The 26,143-nt window shown below is 54.6% G+C and overlaps 1 protein-coding gene and 6 non-coding genes across 8 annotated transcripts; 4 read left to right on the top strand and 3 right to left on the bottom strand.

Moving 5' to 3' along the window:
- The first annotated feature begins 1,187 nt into the window (after positions 1 to 1,187).
- On the top strand, positions 1,188 to 1,378 carry LOC118726673. The gene has a single exon (XR_004990355.1). It is a non-coding gene; the product is annotated as a U2 spliceosomal RNA (small nuclear RNA).
- Positions 1,379 to 3,613: 2,235 nt separating this feature from the next.
- Positions 3,614 to 3,804, top strand: LOC118726677. Its single transcript, XR_004990359.1, has one exon. It is a non-coding gene; the product is annotated as a U2 spliceosomal RNA (small nuclear RNA).
- Positions 3,805 to 4,667: 863 nt separating this feature from the next.
- Positions 4,668 to 4,858, top strand: LOC118726675. Its single transcript, XR_004990357.1, has one exon. It is a non-coding gene; the product is annotated as a U2 spliceosomal RNA (small nuclear RNA).
- Positions 4,859 to 9,580: 4,722 nt separating this feature from the next.
- On the bottom strand, positions 9,581 to 9,771 carry LOC118726674. Its single transcript, XR_004990356.1, has one exon. It is a non-coding gene; the product is annotated as a U2 spliceosomal RNA (small nuclear RNA).
- Positions 9,772 to 10,636: 865 nt separating this feature from the next.
- On the bottom strand, positions 10,637 to 10,827 carry LOC118726676. Its single transcript, XR_004990358.1, has one exon. It is a non-coding gene; the product is annotated as a U2 spliceosomal RNA (small nuclear RNA).
- A 2,249-nt stretch (positions 10,828 to 13,076) lies between these two features.
- Positions 13,077 to 13,267, bottom strand: LOC118726672. The gene has a single exon (XR_004990354.1). It is a non-coding gene; the product is annotated as a U2 spliceosomal RNA (small nuclear RNA).
- Positions 13,268 to 21,244: 7,977 nt separating this feature from the next.
- ARL4D (ADP ribosylation factor like GTPase 4D) lies at positions 21,245 to 23,419 on the top strand. 2 transcript variants are annotated; one of them, XM_036451267.2, is made up of 2 exons: positions 21,245 to 21,374; positions 22,147 to 23,419. In XM_036451267.2, the coding sequence occupies exon 2, from the start codon at positions 22,244 to 22,246 to the stop codon at positions 22,844 to 22,846; it is 603 nt and encodes a 200-aa protein (XP_036307160.1). In that variant the 5' UTR covers positions 21,245 to 21,374; positions 22,147 to 22,243; the 3' UTR covers positions 22,847 to 23,419. The 2 variants fall into 2 exon arrangements, with proteins under 2 accessions (XP_036307160.1, XP_045442195.1); XM_045586239.1 differs by having other exon boundaries at positions 21,273 to 21,374; positions 22,142 to 23,419.
- Positions 23,420 to 26,143: the final 2,724 nt, after the last annotated feature.

The following is a 26,143-nucleotide window of genomic DNA, read 5'->3' as shown; positions in this document are numbered from 1 at the left end:
AGCTAATGTTCTTTTAGGCTTCCTCCACGTGACTAGGAGTCCACTCTGAATAATAAGAATTCTATGGGAGGTGGGGGGAAGGGGCATCAGGATTCCAGAGATGCTCTGGTGGGGCACGGCCACAGAGAAAGTCAAAGTCGGGGACCACCGTCCCAGAGGGAAGGGCTAACCGGGGGAGAAGACGTTTCCCTCGTGTTTGGTTCTGACCGGCATTCTGTATACCGGCCTCGTCTCACCGTTCCTGACAACTACGCCGGTTGCTGTCTCCCCTCGCTCTGTACAGATGGCACAGGGAAGGCCGGGGGCTCAGCACGGAGGCCGGGCCAAGTGCCAGGTCACGGGGTCACCGAGGGGCGCGGGGCAAGGGCCCAGGTCCTCCGCGCCCACGCTCCCGACGGCCGGGTCCCCGTCTCTGCCCACAAGCGAGGCCCGCACTCGTCTGGACTGAACCAAGGCGGCCTCGGAGCTCCGCTTACGCGCCCTCGGTCCCCCGAGGCGGGCGTGAAGGTCCCCTCTCCCCCCCTTCTCGCTCGTCTGGGGACACCGAGGCTGGGAGGTGAAGGCGCTTGGCCAAGCGCCCCGCCGACAGGGTAGGGCGGTCCCGGCAGAGCTCTTTACGGGGAGGGCGGGAGGCAGCCCTCGCAGGGCCGGGGGGGGGCCGGGAGCAGCTTGTTCTCCGCAGCCCCTGCCAGGCGACCCGGCGGGCGCTTCTCGGCCGGTGGAGTCCCGGGCCTGGACCGAGCCAGGCCCGGGGGGACCCTCTCGTCTTCGCAGCCAGGAGCCGACGGCTTCCTTCGGAACTAGGGCCCCTCTGCTTCAACCCCCGTCACCCGACCGCCGGGGCCGCCGCCGCCGCCCAGACCCCCTGGGCCGCTCGCTCCGCCGCAGCCCCGCTTCCGCTTCTGCGCGCAGAGGTCGTCCCGAGGAGGGGCGGGAAGACTCCACGGCGCCGGTAGGGCAGGCGGGGCATGCAAATGAGCATCGGCCCTTTGGCCACCGCGCCAAGCGGGGATAAAAAATTCCTTAAAAACGCAGGGAATTGAAAAAACATCTTGACAGAGTCTAGTGTTTTGTATATATGTGTCAAGACGCTGTGGAGATGAGACTTCGCTTGACGGTGACCCGGCTCACCGTGAGTGCAATGTGGGTGAAAGGAGGGGGATAGCGGCGAGGGCAGAGCAGTCAGCATCGCTTCTCGGCCTTTTGGCTAAGATCAAGTGTAGTATCTGTTCTTATCAGTTTAATATCTGATACGTCCTCTATCCGAGGACATTATATTAAATGTATTTTTGAAGCTGGGAGATGGAATAGGAGCTTGCTCCGTCCACTCCACGCATCGACCCGGTATTGCAGTACCTCCGGGAACGGTGCACCCCCTCGGGGGAAACAACTTGGTTTGCAAAGAAAGACTTTGCTTCTACCTCCGGAGCCATCTTACCGCGAGCTGGTGGGGGCCTCCTTCTTCCCTCTCTAGGGCTCGAGTGCTTCCGGTGGGAAGTAGCTCTCCAGTGTGGTTCGCCTCGCAAGCGCTTACTTCACTTGCTTGTCTTGCGACGCGTCGTGACACTTCGGCGCAGGCGAGGACTGAGCCGCCTGGCCAAGTCGCCGTGAGACTAGGACACCCGTCCGTCCGAACGGCGACAAAAGGACTGGGCACAAGACGGTTTCACGCGCACAGGTCTGTCTGCACAGAGGTCACGGGGTGGGAATGCCTGAAGGAAGGGTCACGCCAGGTGCAGGCCACGCACGTTCTCAGTCAACAAATACCTATCAAGTGCCAACCAAGGACGTGCCCAACACGGGCCTAGCTGCGGAGGCTAGAGCAGCAAACAGTCTCCGTGAGAACCTTATCTGCTTCCATAAGGTATGCGTATTTGTCAGTGCACATCTACACCTATGTGTCTCTGTGTGTATGTCAGTCTGGGTATCTCTGTGCCATGTGGCCATCCATCCCGGGTATGGCTGTCCATGATGGCTTGACGGCTGGGAGAGAAATGAAGCCAGGTAAAGAGGGAAGCAGGAGTGCCCACCGACAACACCGGTAATCAAGATGACTACCTCTTCATCAAGGCAGGTTGTACTAAAATAGTATTTCTCTTCATTACTGAAGAGTTTTGTGGACACTCCACTGAATTACCGCCCCCCACCCTACCCTCACACACACACACCCCTCCCCGTGGTCCTGACCCTACAGTAATGATTGGCGATGATGATGACGGTGACAATCAGAAGACGGAGAGGACGGCTGTCCACCTCACAGGAGTGCAGGGTGAACCACACGAGGTGATGGACACACACGCACAGCGCCCGGCCCAGGGGCTGGAACTGGGCAACCAGGGCGACCAGGCTCTGCGTGCTCTCAGCGGGTAAAAGGACCCACCGAGTCTCCGTCTTGCATCGTGATGACCTTCTAGCTTTTCTGAGGTCAAAGGAAAGAATTATAGACTCTCCAACCCAACTGACGTTCTGTCAGGAGGGAGACTCTTCAACCCAACTGACGTTCTGTCAGGAGGGAGGGAGGGAGGGAAAGGTACACGCTGACCGGGCAGCCGGATGGGAGGAAAGGGTGGGTGGGGTGAGGTGTGCGTGGGGAGGAGGAAGGGGGGCGCGAGTCTAATCCACGCCCAGAGCATCCCCCAGCGGTCACCTCTCCCCGGCCCGGGGGTGACCCGCCACCCCGGCCACATCTCCCCCGGTTCCGGCCAGGAGCCTCCTAACGGCCGCTTCCCCGAGGCGGCCTGGCCTGAGCATGGGCTCCTCACGCCAGCGTTTACCGAGCGGGCGCTGGGGTCCCGAGGAGAGTGCGGACGAGGTCACCGCCCTCAGCGGTGCTGGATTTCGGGGGGCCTGGGGGCGGGGGCGGTAAAGGGCCGCCCCAGAGGGCGGCGGGCGGCGCACTTGGCGTGAATGACCGGGTGGGACGGAGACGACCTCGCGGGCGGGCGGGCGGGCGGGCGGAGGGAGCTGGAAGCGCGGCGCCCAGGGGGCGGGGCCTTCGCCCAAGCCCCGCGAGACGCCGGTGCTGGAGCCGGAGAGGAGCCCCGTCCCCCTTCCGGGGAAGCCCCCCCTCCGGACCTCGCGCTCCCCGGGCCCAGAGTGAGCGCCTTACGGGCCAGAGCAGGTTCGGAGCTCGGCTCTGGGCCGGGCGGGCGGCCAAGTCGCCCCCAATGCAGACAGCCTGGGCGTCCCCGGCGCCTTGTCTGCCTCAGGAAGCCCCTCCGCCAGCAGCCCCCGTCTCCACAGGCCTCGCTCGCCGCCCGGCGCGAACCCCCTCAGCCTCTCTGTGCTTCCCCGGAGCCTGGCCCACCAGCCAGCCAGCTCGCGTTCAGAGCCGCCCCCACGCCGTGGCCACGCCTCCCGGGGCGGGGCATGCAAATTACACGTCGCTGCTCTCCTCCCGCAAAGGCCGGCGCCACAGGAGACACAAAGTTTCTCTTTAAAAATACGGGGAATGGAGGATTTAGAAATGGGGACAAGGGCCTGCCACCTGGTGAGTGCCGTGGTGCTGCCGAAGAAGCAAAGGAGGTAAGACCTCGAGTGCCGGTGACCGGGCTCACCGTGAGTGAAATGTGCGTGGCGGGAGGAGGGCGGCGGCGCGGGCCGGGGCCTCGGCATCGCTTCTCGGCCTTTTGGCTAAGATCAAGTGTAGTATCTGTTCTTATCAGTTTAATATCTGATACGTCCTCTATCCGAGGACAATGTATTAAATGGATTTTTGAAGCTGGGAGATGGAATAGGAGCTTGCTCCGTCCACTCCGCGCATCGACCCGGTATTGCAGTGCCTCCGGGAACGGTGCACCCTCTCGGGGGAAACAATTCGGTTTGCAAAGGAAGACCTGTCTCTGTGCCAAAATTCTCCTTCCCCCCCCCGAGGACATTGGGAGGAAGTAGCACCACCACCCTCCCCCGCCCTAGGTCCGCTGCTGGCAAGTGTCTCTAACAGCCTGCGAGGCGCCCGGGGCACCGGGTAAGAGGGAGAGAGGCAGGGAGCCAGCCCATCAGCAGTCAAACGTCCCAACGAAGAAGAGGTTTGCCCCCGATGCCACGCTGCCAACTGCTCCCCACGTGCGTCGGAGGCGATCACGGCAGGAAAGGACAAGCCTTCTTGGGGCACTTCCGAGGCCCAGAGCATCATAAGCTCCAGGTGCTGGGCCCCTTCATCCCCGAGTCGCCCTCCATGCTTTATTTACACCTCCGTCTTTTGGCCCACGCTCTTGCCTGCTGCCTCCAATGCCCAGATTTGCGACGGGAAATGTTCCCCTTCCGAACCGCCCAGGACCCCAACCGGAAGATCGCGGACGCGAGCTGAGCGGTTGCCTCCCCTGGGTTTGGGACCACCGCGCGCGGAGGCGGGGGGAGGGTGGAGTCCGCCCCGGAGGTCACGGCTCCTGCGGGCAGGGGAGAGGAGGGGAGGAGAGGGGGCAGAGGGCGGGGCATGCAGATTAGAAATGGCTTCTGCGCGGGACCGAGAGGGAACAGCCGGGGCTCCAGGACTTCTGGTTAAAAATGTAGAGCGCACAGAAATCTGCAGGAGGGTCCGGTGAGATCCACGTACTGTGGGCGACGCAAAGAAGTCAGACAAGCAGCGAGGCTTAGGCTCAGCGTCCTCACCCTGCCTTGAATGTGTGTGACTCGAGGAGGGCGGCGGCGAGGGCCGGGCCCTCAGCATCGCTTCTCGGCCTTTTGGCTAAGATCAAGTGTAGTATCTGTTCTTATCAGTTTAATATCTGATACGTCCTCTATCCGAGGACAATATATTAAATGGATTTTTGAAGCTGGGAGATGGAATAGGAGCTTGCTCCGTCCACTCCACGCATCGACCCGGTATTGCAGTACCTCCGGGAACGGTGCACCCCCTCCGGGGGTACTCAGTTGCTGTTGAATGTCAGGCTTGTCAGGTTTCTTGGACAAAGATGCTTCTCCTTGTTCGCGAAACCCTTTCTGGGTCTGAGGAGGCTTTGTTGCTCTTTGGGGGAGCGGAGCAGCTTCTTAGCAGCTGCCGAGCTGGCATACGAACAAGCAGGTGCGGGCATGTTCGTTCTCACGCGCAGCTGCCGCCCTGCTGGGGCCCAGGGTCCTCTTACTGCATTTTTTAATTAGTGCTGTATGTTTATCATAACTAACGAGCCAAGATGGACACATCATTACACTAAACTCCATACTTAACTTTCCTAATATCGTTCTGTCCTAGGATCCAATCCAAGAGAACTCATTGGTATTGGTGTTTTAGAAAAGGGGGGAGGGAGAAAGAAGGGAGAGGGGAATCAACAATCGGTTTCTTCCCCCTAGGTGCTCAGACCTAGAACCAGCCAGCAAGGGATGATAATGAACTGAGCCACCATGGCCAGGGCCAACATTACATCTAGTTGCCAGATCTCCTTAGGCTACTATTAGGGCCATCAAAGGAGGAACGCCTGAGGCCAAAGTGGTAAGGGAGAATAAATGTATTAGGTCACCTGGATACCAGATGGGCTGAGCCTGAAAGTGCCAGTGCCCAGGGATGGAGAGTCAGAGATTTTAAAGCCCAGGTGGGCTTTTTCTGGTGGAGAATTCTCTGGTCAGTCTGGATTCTCCGAAGATCCGGAGGGAGAGATGGTAATTGTTTTAGCAAGTGGAAAGTGGTTTAAGCCACATTCCGTTGTGAAGTGGCCTAAAGGTCAGTTCCCACGGGAGGGATATCAATTCAACTATTTTTTAAAAAATATATATTTTTATTGATTTTTTACAGAAAGAGAGAGAGGGATACAGAGTTAGAAACATCGATCAGCTGCCTCCTGCACACCCCCCACCGGGGATGTGCCCGCAACCCATGTACATGCCCTTGACTGGAATCGAACCCGGGACCCCTCAGTCCCCAAGCCGACGCTCTATCCATTGAGCCAAACCGGTCTCAGCTCAATTCAACTATTTGATCAAACCTAACAGCTACTCTGTATTTTGACAGTTTCTCACACGTTTGTTTTGTTTTGATCACCTTGACAGTTCTGAGAAACACTGAGACATTGTATAGAATGCTTTTAACTTTGAATCCTTTTTTCTCATGGGTAGACAGAATTATGAGTATATAGGAGGAAGAACATAGAGGTGAAGTACCATTCTCAAAACAACAGGACCAAAAAAAAAACAAACAAAAAAACAAAAAACAGGACCAAGTAATAAAAACACAGATCAGCTCTGGCTGGGTAATTCATTGGTTAGAGTATCCTCCTGATAAGCCAAATGGCAAGTTTAATTCCATGGTCAGGAGAAGCAATCAATGAATACATAAATAAGTGAAACCGTTATAGGTGGGGTTCTTGGGGTGCCACTGGAATAAGAATTTCTGGAGGCCCCCATGGGAGGATGACATATTGTAGAAAGGTTTATTTCTATGGAATTACAACCTCAAATTTCCTTTTGTCCTGACAAAGAAATCCCATTTTGCTTTTAGCAGAGCTAAGATCAAAGCCATGTCCAGAGTTTCCGATCCATGTTGGGGCACAGTTCAGCATTAGACTAGCTTAGTTTGTGTTTCCAGCTGCAGTCTATTAGCCCATTGGCTGTGGGGTCTACATAGACACAGGGCTATGAGGGAACTCAGGTGAGTGCCAGCGAGCCACAAGAAGGCCGAGAGCCAAGAACATGTGTTCCTTCCCGAACCCCCTTCTCACCATTGGCCCCAAGGACCACTACAGCCATATCTGCCTGTCATGGAAAGGTTAGCAACCTTGTAGCCTAAACAATCTAATCCCATAGGCTCCTGCCCTTTGCAACCACCCAGCGGACATTGCCTATAAATTTAACCCAAGCATGTCAACTCAAAGGCTAACATGGGACAAATAAACAAGGTTTAAGTTTATGTGGTCTGTAAAAAAAAAATAAAATAAATAAAATCAATTTTCATAGAAACTTAGATTTATTTTGATTAAGACATGCTGAATACAAAGGGCTGAAATAAATGAGAAATCTCTCTCTATATAAAAGCCTAAGCAACCGGACCACCAGTTGACCAGTCCTTATGATGCTCACTGACCACCATGGAACAGATGCTCAATGCCGGAGCCGCCCCCTGGTGGTCAGTGCGCTCCCACAGAGGGAGCACCGCTCAGCTGACACCTGGCTCACTGCTGGCAAGTGCAGCTGTGGCAACAGGAACTTCCACCTCTGCTGCAGCGCTGAGGGCCGGCCTCCCTGGCTGCCTGCTGCTTCATGCACTACTACATGTCCTACCCTGTTTCCCCGAAAATAAGACAGTGTCTTATATTAATTTTTGCTCCCAAAGATGCACTAGGTCTTATTTTCAGGGGATGTCTTATTTTTCCATGAAGAATAAGACATTTCATTTATTGTTAAATGAAAATAAAAGGAAATTTATTACCTGTATACGGTACAGTAAATTTTCATTCTGAGAGCCTAGGGGGCCTTATTTTTGGTGGATGCCTTATATTTCACTCAAAAGGAAACCTGTAAGTAGGTCTTATTTTCGGAGGTTGTTTTATTTTCAGGGAAACACAGTAAGCTCGGCTGAGGGACCCCTAGGCCAGAGCTAGGTGTTCCCCAGGTTCAGCTGGGAGGAGGCAGAGGGATCCCTGATTGCAAGAGGTCATAGGCCACGGTGAGTAACCCCACCAGTGCATGAATCTATGTGCCAGGCCTCTAGTTATGTATATCAGGATATTGTAAAAATTAAGATACATTTTTTTTCAAACATTTCCTACATAAGGTTATATTGGCTGGGCCAAAAAATATTCTTTGTGGGCTGCATGCAGCTCACAGGCAGAGTTTGGCATGCTAGCTGTAACCGTTTTATCCATTCTTATTCCTTTTGCCTACTTCCCCATGTAATCTTCATCCTTCTACTCAATAAAAGCAGCTGGCTTCTTTATGGGGGTGGTGTGCAGAGCAAATTTCCCGGATGACTTGCTGCTCTCCCATACTGTGAACAGTGTTGGAATACACGCTCATATAGGATTCAGTCCTCTCTCTGCTGAATTGGCTCAGGTGTGACAGGCATCAGTTGTCTGGTTTCAGAATCATCTCTATTCACTCTCTCCTGAAATCTTTATTAAAAGCTACACTGGCTGAAACTGGTTTGGCTCAGTGGATAGAGCATCAGCCTGCAGACTGAAAGGTTCCAGGTTCGATTCCGGTCAAGGGCATGTGGGGGAGTGCAGGAGGCAGCTGATCAATGCTTCTCCCTCATCGATGTTTCTAACTATCCCTCTCTCTGCTTTGTAAACAATCAATAAAATATATTGTAAAAAAAATAAAAGCTCCCACTAACTTGAGTTTGGGGTTTCCTTGTCTTCTCCTTAGAGTAGCTTCTGAGTCTTTAAGTCTGTGCCCCTTCATGCCCATTGTTCCTGTCAACGTGCTGAGATTTTTGTTCCTGCAGGTTCTTACACCTTGAATGGTCCTTCCCCACCCTACTCTATATGCTTGAAACCTCTTTATAATTCAAGGCCAAGTTCCAGTGTGACAGTGTCACCAATATTTTTCCTGATTCTCCTCTCAGTGATACTAGATTTATCTAGTTTCTGAATACTCACTGCATCTTGTATTATCTTTACCATTGGTGTAACTTGCTTTAATCATTCCATTTTAAATGTTGTATAATTTTCAATTATTTACATTATTTCAATTATTTAAAATATTGTATTATTTTGGTATTCATTGCTTTACCCCACCCCAGCCCTTTTAATTTTGACCTCCTTCTGCAATCTCTCACATCTGCTTTGCCCCCCTCCTCTGACAACCATCCATATTCTCTACATCCATTTGTAGGTTTGCTTTTAGATTCACTTATAAGTGATATACAGTATTTGTTTCTCTGGCACATTTCATTTCCCATAATGTGTTTGAGGCTCACCCATGGCAAGACTTGGTCCTTTCTTATCTATATATTATAGTTGAGTAATATTCTTTTTTTAAAAAATATATTTTATTGATTTTGTACAGAGAGGAAGGGAGAGAGATAGAAAGCTAGAAACATCGATGAGAGAGAGTCATCGATCAGCTGCCTCTTGCACACCCGCAACCAAGGTACATGCCCTTGACCGGAATTGAACCCGGGTCCCTTCAGTCCCCAAGCCGACGCTCTATCCATTGAGCCAAACCGGTCTCAGCAATAGTTGAGTAATATTCTGTTGTTTAAATAATTCGGCTGCCTTGAATAATACAATTATGTAATTTTTATCTTTATAATGTTCAAAATCTCATGCTACTTCTTTGTGGACTTGAACATGTCAAGTGCTCATATTGGTATGCTTGTTACTATGACTGTTGTAGAACTTTCCCCTGAAACACAAGGTCTCTGATAACTCTTCTGTGCTTAACCTAATAAAACAACCAACCCAACAGGGGGGCGGCTGCGCGTGAAAAACCGAACATTATTTGGGAAGATGCCCTTAAGATGCCCGCACGTGCTTGTTCGTCCCACAAGCCCCATGCCAGCTCAGCAGCTGCTAAGAAGCAAATGCTCCGCTCCCCCAAGAGCAACAAAGCCTCCTCAGACCCAGAAAGGGTTTCGCGAACAAGGAGAAGCATCTTTGTCCAAGAAACCTGACAAGCCTGACATTCAACAGCAACTGAGTACCCCCGGAGGGGGTGCACCGTTCCCGGAGGTACTGCAATACCGGGTCGATGCGTGGAGTGGACGGAGCAAGCTCCTATTCCATCTCCCAGCTTCAAAAATCCATTTAATATATTGTCCTCGGATAGAGGACGTATCAGATATTAAACTGATAAGAACAGATACTACACTTGATCTTAGCCAAAAGGCCGAGAAGCGATGCTGAGGGCCCGGCCCTCGCCGCCGCCCTCCTCGAGTCACACACATTCAAGGCAGGGTGAGGACGCTGAGCCTAAGCCTCGCTGCTTGTCTGACTTCTTTGCGTCGCCCACAGTACGTGGATCTCACCGGACCCTCCTGCAGATTTCTGTGCGCTCTACATTTTTAACCAGAAGTCCTGGAGCCCCGGCTGTTCCCTCTCGGTCCCGCGCAGAAGCCATTTCTAATCTGCATGCCCCGCCCTCTGCCCCCTCTCCTCCCCTCCTCTCCCCTGCCCGCAGGAGCCGTGACCTCCGGGGCGGACTCCACCCTCCCCCCCGCCTCCGCGCGCGGTGGTCCCAAACCCAGGGGAGGCAACCGTTCAGCTCGCGTCCGCGATCTTCCGGTTGGGGTCCTGGGCGGTTCGGAAGGGGAACATTTCCCGTCGCAAATCTGGGCATTGGAGGCAGCAGGCAAGAGCGTGGGCCAAAAGACGGAGGTGTAAATAAAGCATGGAGGGCGACTCGGGGATGAAGGGGCCCAGCACCTGGAGCTTATGATGCTCTGGGCCTCGGAAGTGCCCCAAAGAAGGCTTGTCCTTTCCTGCCGTGATCGCCTCCGACGCACGTGGGGAGCAGTTGGCAGCGTGGCATCGGGGGCAAACCTCTTCTTCGTTGGGACGTTTGACTGCTGATGGGCTGGCTCCCTGCCTCTCTCCCTCTTACCCGGTGCCCCGGGCGCCTCGCAGGCTGTTAGAGACACTTGCCAGCAGCGGACCTAGGGCGGGGGAGGGTGGTGGTGCTACTTCCTCCCAATGTCCTCGGGGGGGGAAAGGAGGGCTTTGGCACAGAGGCAGGTCTTCCTTTGCAAACCGAATTGTTTCCCCCGAGAGGGTGCACCGTTCCCGGAGGCACTGCAATACCGGGTCGATGCGCGGAGTGGACGGAGCAAGCTCCTATTCCATCTCCCAGCTTCAAAAATCCATTTAATACATTGTCCTCGGATAGAGGACGTATCAGATATTAAACTGATAAGAACAGATACTACACTTGATCTTAGCCAAAAGGCCGAGAAGCGATGCTGAGGCCCCCGCCCGCGCCGCCGCCCTCCTCCCGCCACGCACATTTCACTCACGGTGAGCCCGGTCACCGGCACTCGAGGTCTTACCTCCTTTGCTTCTTCGGCAGCACCACGGCACTCACCAGGTGGCAGGCCCTTGTGCCCATTTCTAAATCCTCCATTCCCCGTATTTTTAAAGAGAAACTTTGTGTCTCCTGTGGCGCCGGCCTTTGCGGGAGGAGAGCAGCGACGTGTAATTTGCATGCCCCGCCCCGGGAGGCGTGGCCACGGCGTGGGGGCGGCTCTGAACGCGAGCTGGCTGGCTGGTGGGCCAGGCTCCGGGGAAGCACAGAGAGGCTGAGGGGGTTCGCGCCGGGCGGCGAGCGAGGCCTGTGGAGACGGGGGCTGCTGGCGGAGGGGCTTCCTGAGGCAGACAAGGCGCCGGGGACGCCCAGGCTGTCTGCATTGGGGGCGACTTGGCCGCCCGCCCGCCCGCCCGGCCCAGAGCCGAGCTCCGAACCTGCCCTGGCCCGTAAGGCGCTCACTCTGGGCCCGGGGAGCGCGAGGTCCGGAGGGGGGCTTCCCCGGAAGGGGGACGGGGCTCCTCTCCGGCTCCAGCACCGGCGTCTCGCGGGGCTTGGGCGAAGGCCCCGCCCCCTGGGCGCCGCGCTTCCAGCTCCCTCCGCCCGCCCGCCCGCCCGCCCGCCCGCGAGGTAGTCTCCGTCCCACCCCGTCATTCACGCCAAGTGCGCCGCCCGCCGCCCTCTGGGGCGGCCCTTTACCGCCCCCGCCCCCAGGCCCCCCGAAATCCAGCACCGCTGAGGGCGGTGACCTCGTCCGCACTCCCCTCGGGACCCCAGCGCCCGCTCGGTAAACGCTGGCGTGAGGAGCCCATGCTCAGGCCAGGCCGCCTCGGGGAAGCGGCCGTTAGGAGGCTCCTGGCCGGAACCGGGGGAGATGTGGCCGGGGTGGCGGGTCACCCCCCGGGCCGGGGAGAGGTGACCGCTGGGGGATGCTCTGGGCGTGGATTAGACTCGCGCCCCCCTTCCTCCTCCCCACGCACACCTCACCCCCACCCACCCTTTCCTCCCATCCGGCTGCCCGGTCAGCGTGTACCTTTCCCTCCCTCCCTCCCTCCTGACAGAACGTCAGTTGGGTTGAAGAGTCTCCCTCCTGACAGAACGTCAGTTGGGTTGGAGAGTCTATAATTCTTTCCTTTGACCTCAGAAAAGCTAGAAGGTCATCACGATGCAAGACGGAGACTCGGTGGGTCCTTTTACCCGCTGAGAGCACGCAGAGCCTGGTCGCCCTGGTTGCCCAGTTCCAGCCCCTGGGCCGGGCGCTGTGCGTGTGTGTCCATCACCTCGTGTGGTTCACCCTGCACTCCTGTGAGGTGGACAGCCGTCCTCTCCGTCTTCTGATTGTCACCGTCATCATCATCGCCAATCATTACTGTAGGGTCAGGACCACGGGGAGGGGTGTGTGTGTGTGAGGGTAGGGTGGGGGGCGGTAATTCAGTGGAGTGTCCACAAAACTCTTCAGTAATGAAGAGAAATACTATTTTAGTACAACCTGCCTTGATGAAGAGGTAGTCATCTTGATTACCGGTGTTTTCGGTGGGCACTCCTGCTTCCCTCTTTACCTGGCTTCATTTCTCTCCCAGCCGTCAAGCCATCATGGACAGCCATACCCGGGATGGATGGCCACATGGCACAGATACCCAGACAGACATACACACAGAGACACATAGGTGTAGATGTGCACTGACAAATACGCAAACCTTATGGAAGCAGATAAGGTTCTCACGGAGACTGTTTGCTGCTCTAGCCTCCGCAGCTAGGCCCGTGTTGGGCACGTCCTTGGTTGGCACTTGATAGGTATTTGTTGACTGAGAACGTGCGTGGCCTGCACCTGGCGTGACCCTTCCTTCAGGCATTCCCACCCCGTGACCTCTGTGCAGACAGACCTGTGCGCGTGAAACCGTCTTGTGCCCAGTCCTTTCGCCGTTCGGACGGACGGGTGTCCTAGTCTCACGGCGACTTGGCCAGGCGGCTCTGTCCTCGCCTGCGCCTGGGCCGAAGTGTCACGACGCGTCGCAAGACAAGCAAGTGAAGTAAGCGCTTGCGAGGCGAACCACACTGGAGAGCCACTTCCCACCGGAAGCACTCGAGCCCTAGAGAGGGAAGAAGGAGACCCCCACCAGCTCGCGGTAAGATGGCTCCAGAGGCAGAACCAAAGTCTTTCTTTGCAAACCAAGTTGTTTCCCCCGAGGGGGTGCACCGTTCCCGGAGGTACTGCAATACCGGGTCGATGCGTGGAGTGGACGGAGCAAGCTCCTATTCCATCTCCCAGCTTCAAAAATACATTTAATATAATGTCCTCGGATAGAGGACGTATCAGATATTAAACTGATAAGAACAGATACTACACTTGATCTTAGCCAAAAGGCCGAGAAGCGATGCTGACTGCTCTGCCCTCGCCGCTATCCCCCTCCTTCCACCCACATTGCACTCACGGTGAGCCGGGTCACCGTCAAGCGAAGTCTCATCTCCACAGCGTCTTGACACATATATACAAAACACTAGACTCTGTCAAGATGTTTTTTCAATTCCCTGCGTTTTTAAGGAATTTTTTATCCCCGCTTGGCGCGGTGGCCAAAGGGCCGATGCTCATTTGCATGCCCCGCCTGCCCTACCGGCGCCGTGGAGTCTTCCCGCCCCCCCTCGGGACGACCGCTGCGCGCAGAAGCGGAAGCGGGGCTGCGGCGGAGCGAGCGGCCCAGGGGGCCTGGGCGGCGGCGGCGGCGGCCCCGGCGGTCGGGTGACGGGGGTTGAAGCAGAGGGGCCCTAGTTCCGAAGGAAGCCGTCGGCTCCTGGCTGCGAAGACGAGAGGGTCCCCCCGGGGCTGGCTCGGTCCAGGCCCGGGACTCCACCGGCCGAGAAGCGCCCGCCCGGGTCGCCTGGCAGGGGCTGCGGAGAACAAAGCTGCTCCCGGCCTGCCCCCCGGCCCTGCGAGGGCTGCCTCCCTCCCTCCCCGGAAAGAGCTCTGCCGGGACCGCCCTACCCTGTCGGCGGGGCACTTGGCCAAGCGCCTTCACCTCCCAGCCTCGGTGTCCCCAGACGAGCGAGAAGGGGGGGAGAGGGGACCTTCACGCCCGCCTCGGGGGACCGAGGGCGCGTAAGCGGAGCTCCGAGGCCGCCTTGGTTCAGTCCAGACGAGTGCGGGCCTCGCTTGTGGGCAGAGACGGGGACCCGGCCGTCGGGAGCGTGGGCGCGGAGGATCTGGGCCCTTGCCCCGCGCCCCTCGGTGACCCCGTGACCTGGCACTTGGCCCGGCCTCCGTGCTGAGCCCCCGGCCTTCCCTGTGCCGTCTGTACAGAGCGAGGGGAGACAGCAACCGGCGTAGTTGTCAGGAACGGTGAGACGAGGCCGGTATACAGAATGCCGGTCAGAACCAAACACGAGGGAAACGTCTTCTCCCCCGGTTAGCCCTTCCCTCTGGGACGGTGGTCCCCGACTTTCTCTGTGGCCCTGCCCCACCAGAGCATCTCTGGAATCCTGATGCCCCTTCCCCCCACCTCCCACAGAATTCTTATTATTCAGAGTGGACTCCTAGTCACGTGGAGGAAGCCTAAAAGAACATTAGCTTGGTCTTAAGCTTCCAAAGAGCATGGCATCCACGATAGGGAAAAATTAAAGAACCAAAGGACAGTTGAAGTACTGAGGAAGAAACTGTAAAAAAACAACTTAAATAATAATAATAATGGTATGAAGTGATATGGAAAAAGAGCAAATAAAGTTTCAAAACATATAACAGAAACTGAGTTCAGGCTTAGATCTGACTTGATTTTTTTCTGTGCCTTGCCCACACTCCCCTCACCCCCAATGTGCTCTGGATCTCAGGGCTAAAACAAGAGTTTGTGTGCTGGAGAGCAAGTTTCATGGCCAGCTAGACTGGATCCATAAAAGTAGTTAGACTCAAGGAAAAGAATGAAAATAAAAGAAAAAGAAAAAACACACAACACCCTTTCCCCCAGACAACAACAAAAACATCACAAAAAACTAGTTAGACTCAACTAAGAACTTGGCTTTAAAACTTACACGCCATTATTGAGTGCCCATTGGTGTGCCAGCAAATCCGTACAGTTTATTTCAACAACGCAAGGCGTTATTTTTCCAATTTTGCGTCTGAAGAAACAGGCTACTGAGGCTGACTTCCCAAAGTCCTCAGGTTTGCTCTTCCTCGATAGGCGTTAAGGGACCCTGTGCTCCTGGCTGGCAGTTTTATTTTTATTTATTTATTAAATATATTTTATTGATTTTTTACAGAGAGGAAGGGAGAGGGATAGAAAGTCAGAAACATTGATGAGAGAAAAACATCAATCAGCTGCCTCCTGCACACCCCTCACCAGGGATGTTCCCGCAACCAAGGTACATGCCCTTGACCGGAATCGAACCTGGGACCCTTCAGTCCGCAGGCTGATGCTCTATCCACTGAGCCAAACCGGTTTCGGCATGGCTAGCAGTTTTATATCTTTATTACGGATGGATCCTTATTTTCATCCACATTGTGAGAAGGCAGTGGGTGGCCAATTTGTACATGTCACTTCGTATGTTATCTGAGGAAGACATTCCATGACTGGCTTCCTGGGTCAATGTATTTTTGTTATTGGTTGAGGTAAATAATTTATCATCATCATACTAGCTGCGAGGTATAGAGGATTTGTATGTGCCAAGCCCTTTGCTGAGTACTTCACTTCTTTTATTTTCATAGTAACCCTATGAAATAAGTATTATCGTCTGACTTTGCAGATGAAGAGACTGAGGCTGGGAGCGAGAAGTAACGTGCTCAGGTGCGCCCTGGGAATTGGTAACCTCAGGGTTGGAACTCATCTTCCCAGCCGCTGGTGGTCCCAGGGCCAGCAGCATCAGTCTCACCTGAGAACTTGTTGGAAACGCTCATTCTCCACCGGTGACTGACTGACAGAAATTCTGGAAGCGCGGCCCAGGAATCTGTGTTTTGTCAAGTCCCCCAGATTATCCTGAGGTATCCACTATTGGAAGCTCTGCAAGGCAACATTGGTGACTTAGCAGAGACATCTCTCAAATGCTAAAGACTGAATCGAGCTGTTAAGGTCACCAGGGACTGGCTCCTGTTGTGAATGCTCCGAGGTGCCCATCAGCTGGGATAACTGGCCAGTCAGCATGTTCCCTTCAGAGTGTGGGCCCGGCTCTCCCCCTTCCTCATCTCTCTGCATCTCTCTAACTTGGTTCTCCCTACTCCCAGGCCATTGCTCCGCAGGCATTTTCACCTTCTCCGGGCTCCTTGTTGCTGTTTCTTACCACTCTAGTCCCCTCCTCCAGCCAAGGCCCCCCCATGCAAATGGGTGCTGGACACCCGTCCCCACATGGATCTTTCCCCACAAACACTGCAGCATGGCTACAACTGAGCTCTTCATAACCTTCCCGCCCTGCAGCCTCCCCCTACCTCAGCCTTCCCTGCCAGGTCCTCAGTAAAAGTATGAGAAATATATCAATAATTGAAATTAGATTTTCTGCTCAAGTAATGTCCATTCAAATCTGATGTCACCTCCACAACTAACTAACTAACTAACTAACTAACTAACTAACTAACTAACTTGAAGAGGGCAGAGTTGCCATTCCCAACCCCAGACTGTACAAAAGGCCCTGCCTGAAAGGAAGACTCCAGAAGGAGGCAAAGGAACCTGTACACCTTAAGGCAGTCCTCTCCTTTTCGTCAGGAGTCAGGCAGTGACAAGCATATCCACCAGGGGGCAGCATCTGCCGCTTTCCAGCCTTTCCTGGGAGCTGGGACTTGGTTTCGGAAGGGCTGCCTCTGAAAGGGCCCTTGGTAGGGGAGGAGAGTGCCTATGACGGCCATCCCCCTCCCGCCCCCGAAAAAGAGGTAGGTTGTGTTTTATCCATCTTACTGTTGATGAAACATGGGATTTGAAAAAACGGGTCTGTGATTCTGAAGCTAACAGCTGTGCCTTGGAATCCACTCCCCCACCCCATTTCTCCTATTCATTTAACACTTGGTTCAGTCTTTAGCATGTCTTTGCTAAGTCACCAATGTGCTGGATGTTTAGGAGGCAAGGATGTTCTCAGGGCCCCAGTCATGGCCTGAAAGGTTGCCAGTTGGATTCCTGGCCAGGGCACGTACCCAGGTTTTGGGTTCAGTCCCTGGCTGGGGAGGCAATTAAATGTTTCTCTCTCGCATAAATGTTTTTCTCTCTCTAAAAGAATAAAAATTTAAAAATCAATAAAAGCACATATTAAAAAATAGGATGTCCTCAGCCACTTCCTAGGAAGCTCCATCCATTCCCTCCCTTCCCTCCTCCACAGCATGGACTGTTATGAGGAAGGGACCTGGAATGTCTAAGCCCCTCATCACATGCTGGGGAAACAGGCTCCTGGGCGGGATGTGGTTGGGGGGGAGGCAATGGTCTACTAGTGAGGGGCAGAACTCATGATGACTCTCAGCCCCGGGTTTCAGCCTGCCCGGCTTCGAGGCGGGCCTCTCTCTCCAGTGTCATCCCCGCCCCTAGCCTCTGTTTTGCTCTAAGAAGTGTCCCTCACCCCCTTCCCCCTCAGTAAAGACCTGTGAGTTCAATACTATTCAGACCTTGCCAAGAATGTTCAACTTGCCGGGGACTGGTTTGACTCAGTGGATAGAGTGTCAACCTGCAGACTGAAAGGTCCCGGGTTCGATTCCGGTCAAGGGCATGTACCTTGGTTGCTGGCACATCCCCAGTGGGGGGTGTGCAGGAGGCAGCTGATTGATGATTCTCTCTCATCAATGTTTCTAACTCTCTATCCCTCTCTCTTCCTCTCTGAAAAAAAAAGAAAAAAAGAATGTTCAACTCAGTATCAACAGAACTGCCGAGGGCTTAAGGACCCCTGGGGGGACTGTTTGGTTCCCATATGTAATCATTCCCTCATGCATTCCTAAATTCCTGACTGCTTAGTGTGCCAGGCATGGTGCTGGGTGCTACAGAGCTCTGGGTAAGAAGAACCAGCTCCTGAGCTCAGGGCTTAGTCTGTGAGGGAGACAGCTCTGAGGAAAAGCAGTGACACAGCAGGTACAATCTGATGGGGGGCTGGGGGGGAACCAATAGGGGGAAGTAGTAGGTCCCAGGCAGTCGGTCCTGTCTAGAATGCTCACTTGACTCCTTGTCACTTAAACCTTGGTTCCTTTCTGAGAATCCCCTCTATGAACTCGTCCCCTTCCCCCATCACTCTCCAGCACATGCGCCTGCTTTATTTTCCTTGACAGCAGGTGTCACCATCTGAAGTTAGCTTCTTTACTCATTGTCTGACTCTCCCCACTCCCCACTATGCACATATTAAAAAATAGGATGTCCTCAGCCACTTCCATGAGGGCAGGTCTTTATCTGTCTCACTCGGGGCTGTCTACTCAGAGCCTGGAGTGGAGCAGTGCCTTGCATGTAGCAGGCACTCCATATATGAATGTTCAGTGTACACATGTTTGAATGTTTGCTACAGAGCAGTCCCTGATCTGGGCAAAAGAGTAAGTGTTTGAATGTTTTCTGCAGCAAATCCCCCAGTGCACTAGGTCCTGGGCTGTGATCTTGTGGAGAGAAACGAGGTAGTAATGCCAGGGAAGCAAATAGTCCTTAATGGAGGAAGGCTTCCTGAGGCCAGCGCTGGGGTGGAGACTGGAGTTCCCATCCAAAGGAACTTGTTGGTAATGCTAACTGGGATAGGCCTAGAACCTGATGTTACCCTGCAAAGCTGGGCCTCTTCCTTCATTCCTCTCTTCCCCACCTTCTCCTTCCCATCTGTTCAACACTTTCTCTGGCAAACACAAAAGGTGAAGGCTGGGGTGACAGTTTCACATCCTTTATCAGATAATCAAGTGACAATTTCCTTCTTGGGTATTGGGCCCAGGAGATACTGGAGAAATGTTAAAAGATTCCTTAGCTGGTTTGGCTCAGTGGATAGAGCATCGGCCTGTGGACTGAAGGGTTCCGGGTTCGATTCCGGTCAAGGGCACATGCCCAGATTGTGAGCTTGATTCCTAGTGAGGGTGGGGGGCGTGCAGGAGGCAGCCAATCAATGATTCTCTCTCATCATTGAACAGTGGCAGTATTATTAATACAAAGAGGTTTATCTGAGGCACAATTATTGCTTAATTGAAAAATATAAAATAGAAAAGGAAAAATGCCTGGCCTGTGTCGCTCAGTGGTTGAGTGTTGACCCATAAACCATGAGGCGCATGCCAGGGCTGCCTCCATGCCCAATAGGGGGCGTGCAGGAGGCAGCCATTAATGATTCTCTCTCACCATTGATGTTCCTCTCTCTGAAAGTAATAAAATAAAATTTTAAAGAAGTATGCGGGGGTTGAGGACAAATATGTGATACCTTCATCAATAAAGAAATTTAAAAAAAATAAAGGAGAAGTATGCAAAGTTCCTAGACCAGAGTTTGGCATGCAGAGCTCACTCACTGGGTAGTGGTCCCCTATCTCCTGGCCTGCTCTGTCTTTCCCTCTCCTAACTCACCGGGGCTAGCTCTACCTCTGCCGTAGCCCCTGCAGCCATCTGTCACCCCCATGAAGTGGGGGTGTAATAAACTAATCTCTTCAGGGCTTCAAGGAGGCTTCCAGCATCTTGGAGGGAGTAACCAAGAGGCTGGCTTTGTAGCAGGGAGAGGAGGAAGGCAGGCTGGTGCTAATCGGATGGGGAGCTAGTGGGCTAGGCCTTCTTGTTTGGCAATGACTGCCCCTCCCCTTTTCCTCACCCCCCTCAAATATAGCCTTTAAAAGGGTAACACTGAAGCATGTCATAAATGCAAGAACGCAGTCACCTTGTAAAAACGGAGATATTAGAGTCATAATTCCATTGTCCTTTGATCCCCCTTCTCCTCCCATTTTACCTTGTTATCGCTGTCATCCTTTTGCTGTTTTCATTTTTGTTACACTGCCCTTTGGTGACATGTCCTCTTTCAGAATGTCCAGATGGTTCCAGTCTGCGATGGCTGGTAAGATGCCGCCCGGCCCTGAGCCCCTCCTAATCAGTCCTATATTAGTTCACAGAGGACTAATGAATTTCTAGAAACCTCTCTAGAAGCTTTCTTTGGACACCTTCTCCCTTCTCTGCAGTTTCACACGTTAAGATTTACAAAAGCCTAGTACATATACCGTCCTGTCCCGTCCCCGCACTCCCTGTGATTGACGAAAGAAACACTCAAACTTGTGGAGAATTTTTATCAGACTTTAATTGAGCCAAAACTAACGACAATTGCTGGGAAGCAAGATCTCAAATGCTCCAGAGAATGACAGTTTTGCAGTTTCTTTTATGCATTTAAAAGTAAGCAGCGAAGCAAGAAAGATTACATAAGGGTAGGGGAAACCAAGGCGGGGATTGGATCACAGGGGCGATTTTCAACCAGTGTGCCTCGGCACTCCTGTGTGCTGCAAGGATTTTTAAAATATGCAACATCTGACTATTTAGTCAAGGGCACTGACCTCTTTCCCTTAGATCAGTGTTTCCCAAACTTCTCTCATGAGAATCACCTGGTGGAGTTGTTAAAATACAGATTCCTGAATCCCAACTAAGAAGTGTTAAACTAGAATTTTTTGAAACATATAGGTAAAATTGTAACTTAGTGCTCTGTCTTAGAGCACATCATCTGTATATATGGTCACTGTCTGTGGCTCATGCAGAGCACACAATGTGAACGAGGTCAATAAATGCCTGCCCTGTGGAGTGAGTAAGAATCCTGTCTGTCCATTTGAACAAGGGCGGCCCTTGAAGGGTCTGCTGCTGAGAGCTTTTTTTTTTTTTTTTTTTTTTTTTTGCTGGGGATGCTTGGCCCTCCCTATGAGAGAAGGCAGGTAGTTCAGTGGTCAGGGCGCAGGCACTGGATTCAGCTCAGCCTCTTACTAGCTATGTGCTATCTCGAGCCAGCGATTGAACCCCTTTGAGCTTTCTTCACCTATAAAATGCAGCAACACCAGTTCCTGCCTCTAGGGCTGTCGTGAGAATGGAGAAGGGGAATGGATTTAGACTTTTATGGGGTTCTAGGTTGAGAGGTTTGAATATTGACTTCGGAAAGGCAAAGGAGGACTCGTCAGCAGCCCTGAAGAATAAATAACCTGGTGGAGGGGTTTTCCGTGTGTGCGGAAACGGCCTGGGGAGCGGGATGCGGTATTATTAGTAAACTCTTCACTTCTCACGAGTTCAAGGCTGCCGCTCGGCGTCCCCTTTGCCCCTCCCACCACCTATCCCTGCGTGCTCCCGAGTTCGATAGCAAATAGCAGACTATGGGAGAAAAGATCAATTGAAACGGCCGCGGAGGGAGCGGACACCCGTCCCTGTGCGGGCGGGGCTGCAGGGCGCGTTTTCCACGCCCACTCTGCGCCGCGGGGCCGCCGATTGGCTCGCGTGCCGTGACGTCACCGCGGGCTTTAAGGGCGCGTCCCCGGGGCCGCGGGGCAGTGCGGGCGCCGGGAGCGGGCGGGCAGTCGGCGTGGCAGTTCGGTGGCCGCCCCGGAGGGTCGCCGCGGAGAGCCGTGGACGGAGGTAAAGGGGCTGGACGGGCCGTGCTGAGACGCGGGCCCCGGGGAGCCGGAGTCAGCGATCCGAGCGAGGCTGGCACAGGGGTGTCGCGGGGCATTGGGGACGGGGTCCCCGTGTAAGGAGGGGGTCGCTGTCAGCCGCCACGAGGGCAGGGGGGAGCGGGCCTCCGACTCCCGTCTCAGCGCCGGCACCCTCTTTTTAATTTTATTAAAAAAATACATTTTATTGATTTTTTTACAGAGAGGAAGGGAGAGAGATAGAGAGCTAGAAACATCGATGAGAGAGACATAGACCAGCTGCCTCCTGCACACCCCCTACTGGGGATGTGCCCGCAACCAAGGTACATGCCCTTGACCGGAATCGAACCCGGGACTCTTCAGTCCGCAGGCAGGCGCTCTATCCACTGAGCAAAACCGGCTTCGGCGGCACCCTAACCCTTAATGTGCGGGCGCTGTCCGACCTGCCCCTTCCCGCGAGGATCATCGCCCGGGGAGTAGGGGTTGCGGCACTAGCGGACCAAGAGGCGCTGGATCCAGGCTCCCCGCCCCCCCTTCAGTGTCCCGGGACCCGGGCTTTATCCAGGTCTCATCGCCCTTGTTAGCGCCCCAGGGAGAGGGGAGCGGCTTTGTTGCACCTGCAGCTGCTTAAGAAAAAAAAAAGAAAAAGAAAAGGGGGATTTTAACCAGGAAGCTGATTCAGGAAAAAGATCAAGGAGTTACACCTTTCGCGTTTGTTGAACCTCTTCTGTCTTCTCTCCCGACCTCTCCTAGTGTAGATAGCCCAGCTGCGGCCTCCGGAGCCTGCGATTGCAAGGCCATCACCCCTGCGCCTCTCCCTTGAGCCCCAAACCCACCCCTCCGCTGGAGCTCGCCATGGGGAACCACCTGACGGAGATGGCGCCCACCCCCTCCTTCCTGCCCCATTTCCAGGCCTTGCACGTCGTGGTCATCGGGCTGGACTCGGCTGGAAAGACCTCCCTCCTCTACCGGCTCAAGTTCAAGGAGTTTGTCCAGAGCGTCCCCACCAAAGGCTTCAACACGGAGAAGATCCGGGTGGCCCTGGGAGGGTCTCGGGGCATCACCTTCCAGGTGTGGGACGTGGGCGGGCAGGAGAAGCTGCGGCCGCTCTGGCGCTCCTACACCCGCCGCACCGACGGGCTGGTGTTCGTGGTGGACGCCGCCGAGGCCGAGCGGCTGGAGGAGGCGAAGGTGGAGCTGCACCGCATCAGCCGGGCCTCTGACAACCAGGGCGTGCCTGTGCTGGTGCTGGCCAACAAGCAGGACCAGCCCGGGGCGCTGAGCTCTGCCGAGGTGGAGAAGAGGCTGGCGGTGCGCGAGCTGGCCGCCGCCACGCTCACCCACGTGCAGGCCTGCAGCGCCGTGGACGGGGTGGGCCTGCAGCCCGGCCTGGAGCGCCTTTACGAGATGATCCTCAAGAGGAAGAAAGCGGCCCGGGGAAGCAAGAAGAGACGGTGACCCCAGGCCGCCCCCTCCTCCCCAGGAGGAGTCTTTACACTCGGACAGCAGGACAGAGCTTGTGGCCCCTCACCCAGCCCCAGGGTGCAGGCCCCGCCCCCTAAATGAAGGACTGAGGCGCACCCGCCCCGCACCGGGCTGGGCTGGGCGTCCTGCCGTGGGGAGGGGATGTGAGATGGTTGTCTGCTCACGTCTCCCCCAGCCTCCCCTCCAGAGATGTGGGGGCTGCAGAGCTGAGGAGGCTTCAGTACAGACTGCAAATCTACCTCGACCTCGTTTCTCGTTATTCTCTGGCTTTTTAATTAGATGTGTGTTTGGGCAAAGGAAAGCCACCCGGAGGAGGCATTTGGTATGGGGTACTGTCTCCCCCTCCCCCAACTGGGAGTCCCCCCCACGCTGCGTTTCTAGGGACGCCACTCATCATGGTCTTGATTTTTGTGTCTGTGTGGAAGTGCCAAGATCCTCTCCCCGCATTTATAGATCCACTGCCATTTTATAAGCTACGTGTGCCCTCTGTAGTAACTATTTTTTAGCATTTGTAAGTTATTAAAGACTGATGATACTGTACCTCTATCTGGCATTTTTTCTCTCCTTAGTCCAACATTTCTATGTGGGTGCGGTTTGGGGGCAGGGTGGGGGTTGGGGGGTGGGTGGGGAGAATAATTTACCTTGAAGTTGAATTTGCCAAGCAAGCACTTTCCTAAATAGAGTTGAGCTGCTCCCCAAGCTGTTGCCTAATCTGCAGGGATTTTTTCTTTTTAAATTTCCAATAAACTTTTTATCATTTCATCTCTTCATATTAGCGCAGGCTTGAGAAACGGCACCTCGAGTTAATTCTGCTTGTCTGGTTACTGTATTTTAAGGAAGTGGTAAGATGGCCAGACTTGCAGGGATTTTTTTTTTTTTTTTTTTTGGTGGTGGTGGTGGGGGTTCCTTCTTCTTTCTCTTGTCTCCCCTACCCTCATCCTGTGGCTCTTACTTGTCCCTGATACCATCTGGTCTTGAAGATTTAACTTCAAGATTTGCTGGTCGGAGCCTGTTCCTAGATTATTCCCCTCGGGAACACATCCTGAGGTCTCTTTAGGTTAGGGGTGTCGAACTCAATCAGAGAAGGGGCCAAAATCTAAAATCCAGCCTAAATCGCGGGCCGAATGGTTTACTGAACAGTCATAAACTGTCATTGTGATGGAAACGCAGCGGAGTGCAGTGATGACAGCGCGGTGCGGGCCACATTGCAAGGCCTGGCGGGACGGATTTGGCCCGCGGGCCTTGTGTTTGACACATGTGCTTTAGGTGAATCCTCAGGGAGCCTTTCTGTCCCCTTCTCCCCTCTCCCCAGCATTCAGGCTGGTCTGGTTTCCCTCCCTTATTCCCCCCTCCCCCGCCCTGGGGGGGCGGCGCCTTGAGAATGGAAAGGAATTCCAGCCTGGCCCAAAGCCACCTTAGGGTGCTCAACCTGCTGACGGTGCTCACCGGCAGCTGCAGTAGCGGCAGGAGCCAGGAAGCCCGGGCTGGATTGAGCCAGCCTGGCTCTGACTAAACCATTAGTGTCCCAGCTCTGGGGCTGGTAGCTATTCCCAGGGGCGGGGCTGTTCGTGCCAGCTGGGCGTGAGGGCTGCTGGGCACCCACCCCGAGCCTCCGGGAGAGGAGGGGGGAGGCCACGAATGTCGGCAGTGATAGGAAGACTAAAATGCTAACAGTGTGAGGCCTGAGTGCCTTTGGCCTTCATGAGGGCCAGCTGTGTCTGAGACAACAGCACAATCAGAACCTCCTAACAGGTGAGAAAAGCGAGGGAAAACCCAGCACGGTTCTCTCCAGCCCCCAGCCCCACAGTCACACTCCCAACCTTGGTGCACACATGGGGTCTCCACAGCAGGCCCCTGCTCCAGAATCAGACAAAAGGACCTGGAGTGGGAGAGAAGGTGCTGGCAACCCTAATCCCCCCAGGAGCCTTCCTAAGGAATTGCTTCTTCCTAGCCAGGCTGGCAGAAGCCTCGTTTTGCTGCTGAGTCTGGCCAGTTTAGATTTGTTCCCCACCCCCCACCCCTCACCCCCGTGGCTGGCAGAAAAGGGGTGAGTGTGCATTGATCCGGAAGGGTGCCCCCGTGCATCAGAGCTGGGGCCTACTTGGCAGAGCTGCTGGGCTGGTTCTGCTGGGGACACGTGCTGCCTGGCCGCCCTCTACCCATGCGTGTGATTCATGGCTGCCAGTCCTCACAACGGTCCCCTTCCCAGCCCAGGGACAGGCTATGGCTAACAGGGTTAGGAGATCCGTGTGGCTCAATCACCGTTTGATTCCCAGTCAAGAGCACATGCCCGGGTTGCAGACTCGATCCCCCATAGGGGGCGTGCAGGAGGCAGCCAACGATTCTCATTATTGATGTTTATCTCTCCCTCTCCTTTCCTCTCTGAAATCAACAAAAATAATATATTTTAAAAAAATCTGTTCTGCTGGGTGCTCTCTCTCCTCCTTACTCCATCCCAAATTTTGCTCTTTTGTCTCAAAATCTCCAAGGACCTGTTTTTTCCATTTCTGGTCACCTGGGGGACCGAGGTCTCCAGATTTGGGAGAAGAATGTATGGATAGGTGCTCCTCCCTCTAGGAAAGGGGCTCGGAGGTGCCAGCTTTTGGTTCTGGCTCTGCCCTCCCTCCCTCTCTGGTTAGGACCATCTTCTCCCTCAGGGCGGGCTCTAGCGTGGGGCCACGGTCCACAGGAGACCGAGAAATATCCCAACTCTTCCCCACAGCCAGCTGGCCTGACCAGTGGGTGGGGGTGGTGCCAGTGAGAGTGAGACGGAGGAGCCGGTGGTTTTGAAGGGGTTGTGGGGAGAAGGCAGCACCGGGAATTCTAATGAGAAAGCCACGTTCTGGCTGGGCGTGGGTGGCGAGCTTCGGAACCATCTTGCCTTGGTCCCTCCTGCCCGTGCATTCTTCCTGTTGAGCGTTTGGGCTGGCGGTTTGGAGTGGGGATAGGCTCAGGGCTGGGGGTGGGTTGTAGGACCCTTGTTTCAGCTTTGATATGAAATAGACTTCCTCTGACTCCCTGAGATGGATGCTGAGGGACGGGCTCCTGAAGGCAGAGGACCTCTGGGGGCCAGGAGTGGTGGGCAGGGGTCGGCTGCCTGGGAGGTGAAGCTGAGGGAAGCCAGTGGGCCCAGATGTGGGCCCCCTTCCGAGCTGCCCTCCCCCACCTCTCCTCCTACAAGGTGCACTGGAAAATCCAGACAGAGGGCACGTTTCCCTGGGGGCCCTGCCCTTCTCTGAGCCCCTCCCCATTAGGGCGAAGATGGCAGTG

The sequence above is a fragment of the Pipistrellus kuhlii genome, unplaced genomic scaffold (assembly GCF_014108245.1).
Source record: "Pipistrellus kuhlii isolate mPipKuh1 unplaced genomic scaffold, mPipKuh1.p scaffold_m20_p_22, whole genome shotgun sequence".
NCBI lineage: Eukaryota > Metazoa > Chordata > Mammalia > Chiroptera > Vespertilionidae > Pipistrellus > Pipistrellus kuhlii.
This window is presented reverse-complemented; position numbering and strand designations above follow the sequence as displayed.

Excerpts from the sequence above, each read along its gene's own strand:
- ARL4D (XM_036451267.2), top strand. The coding sequence starts at position 22,244 with ATGGGGAACCACCTGACGGAGATGGCGCCCACCCCCTCCTTCCTGCCC.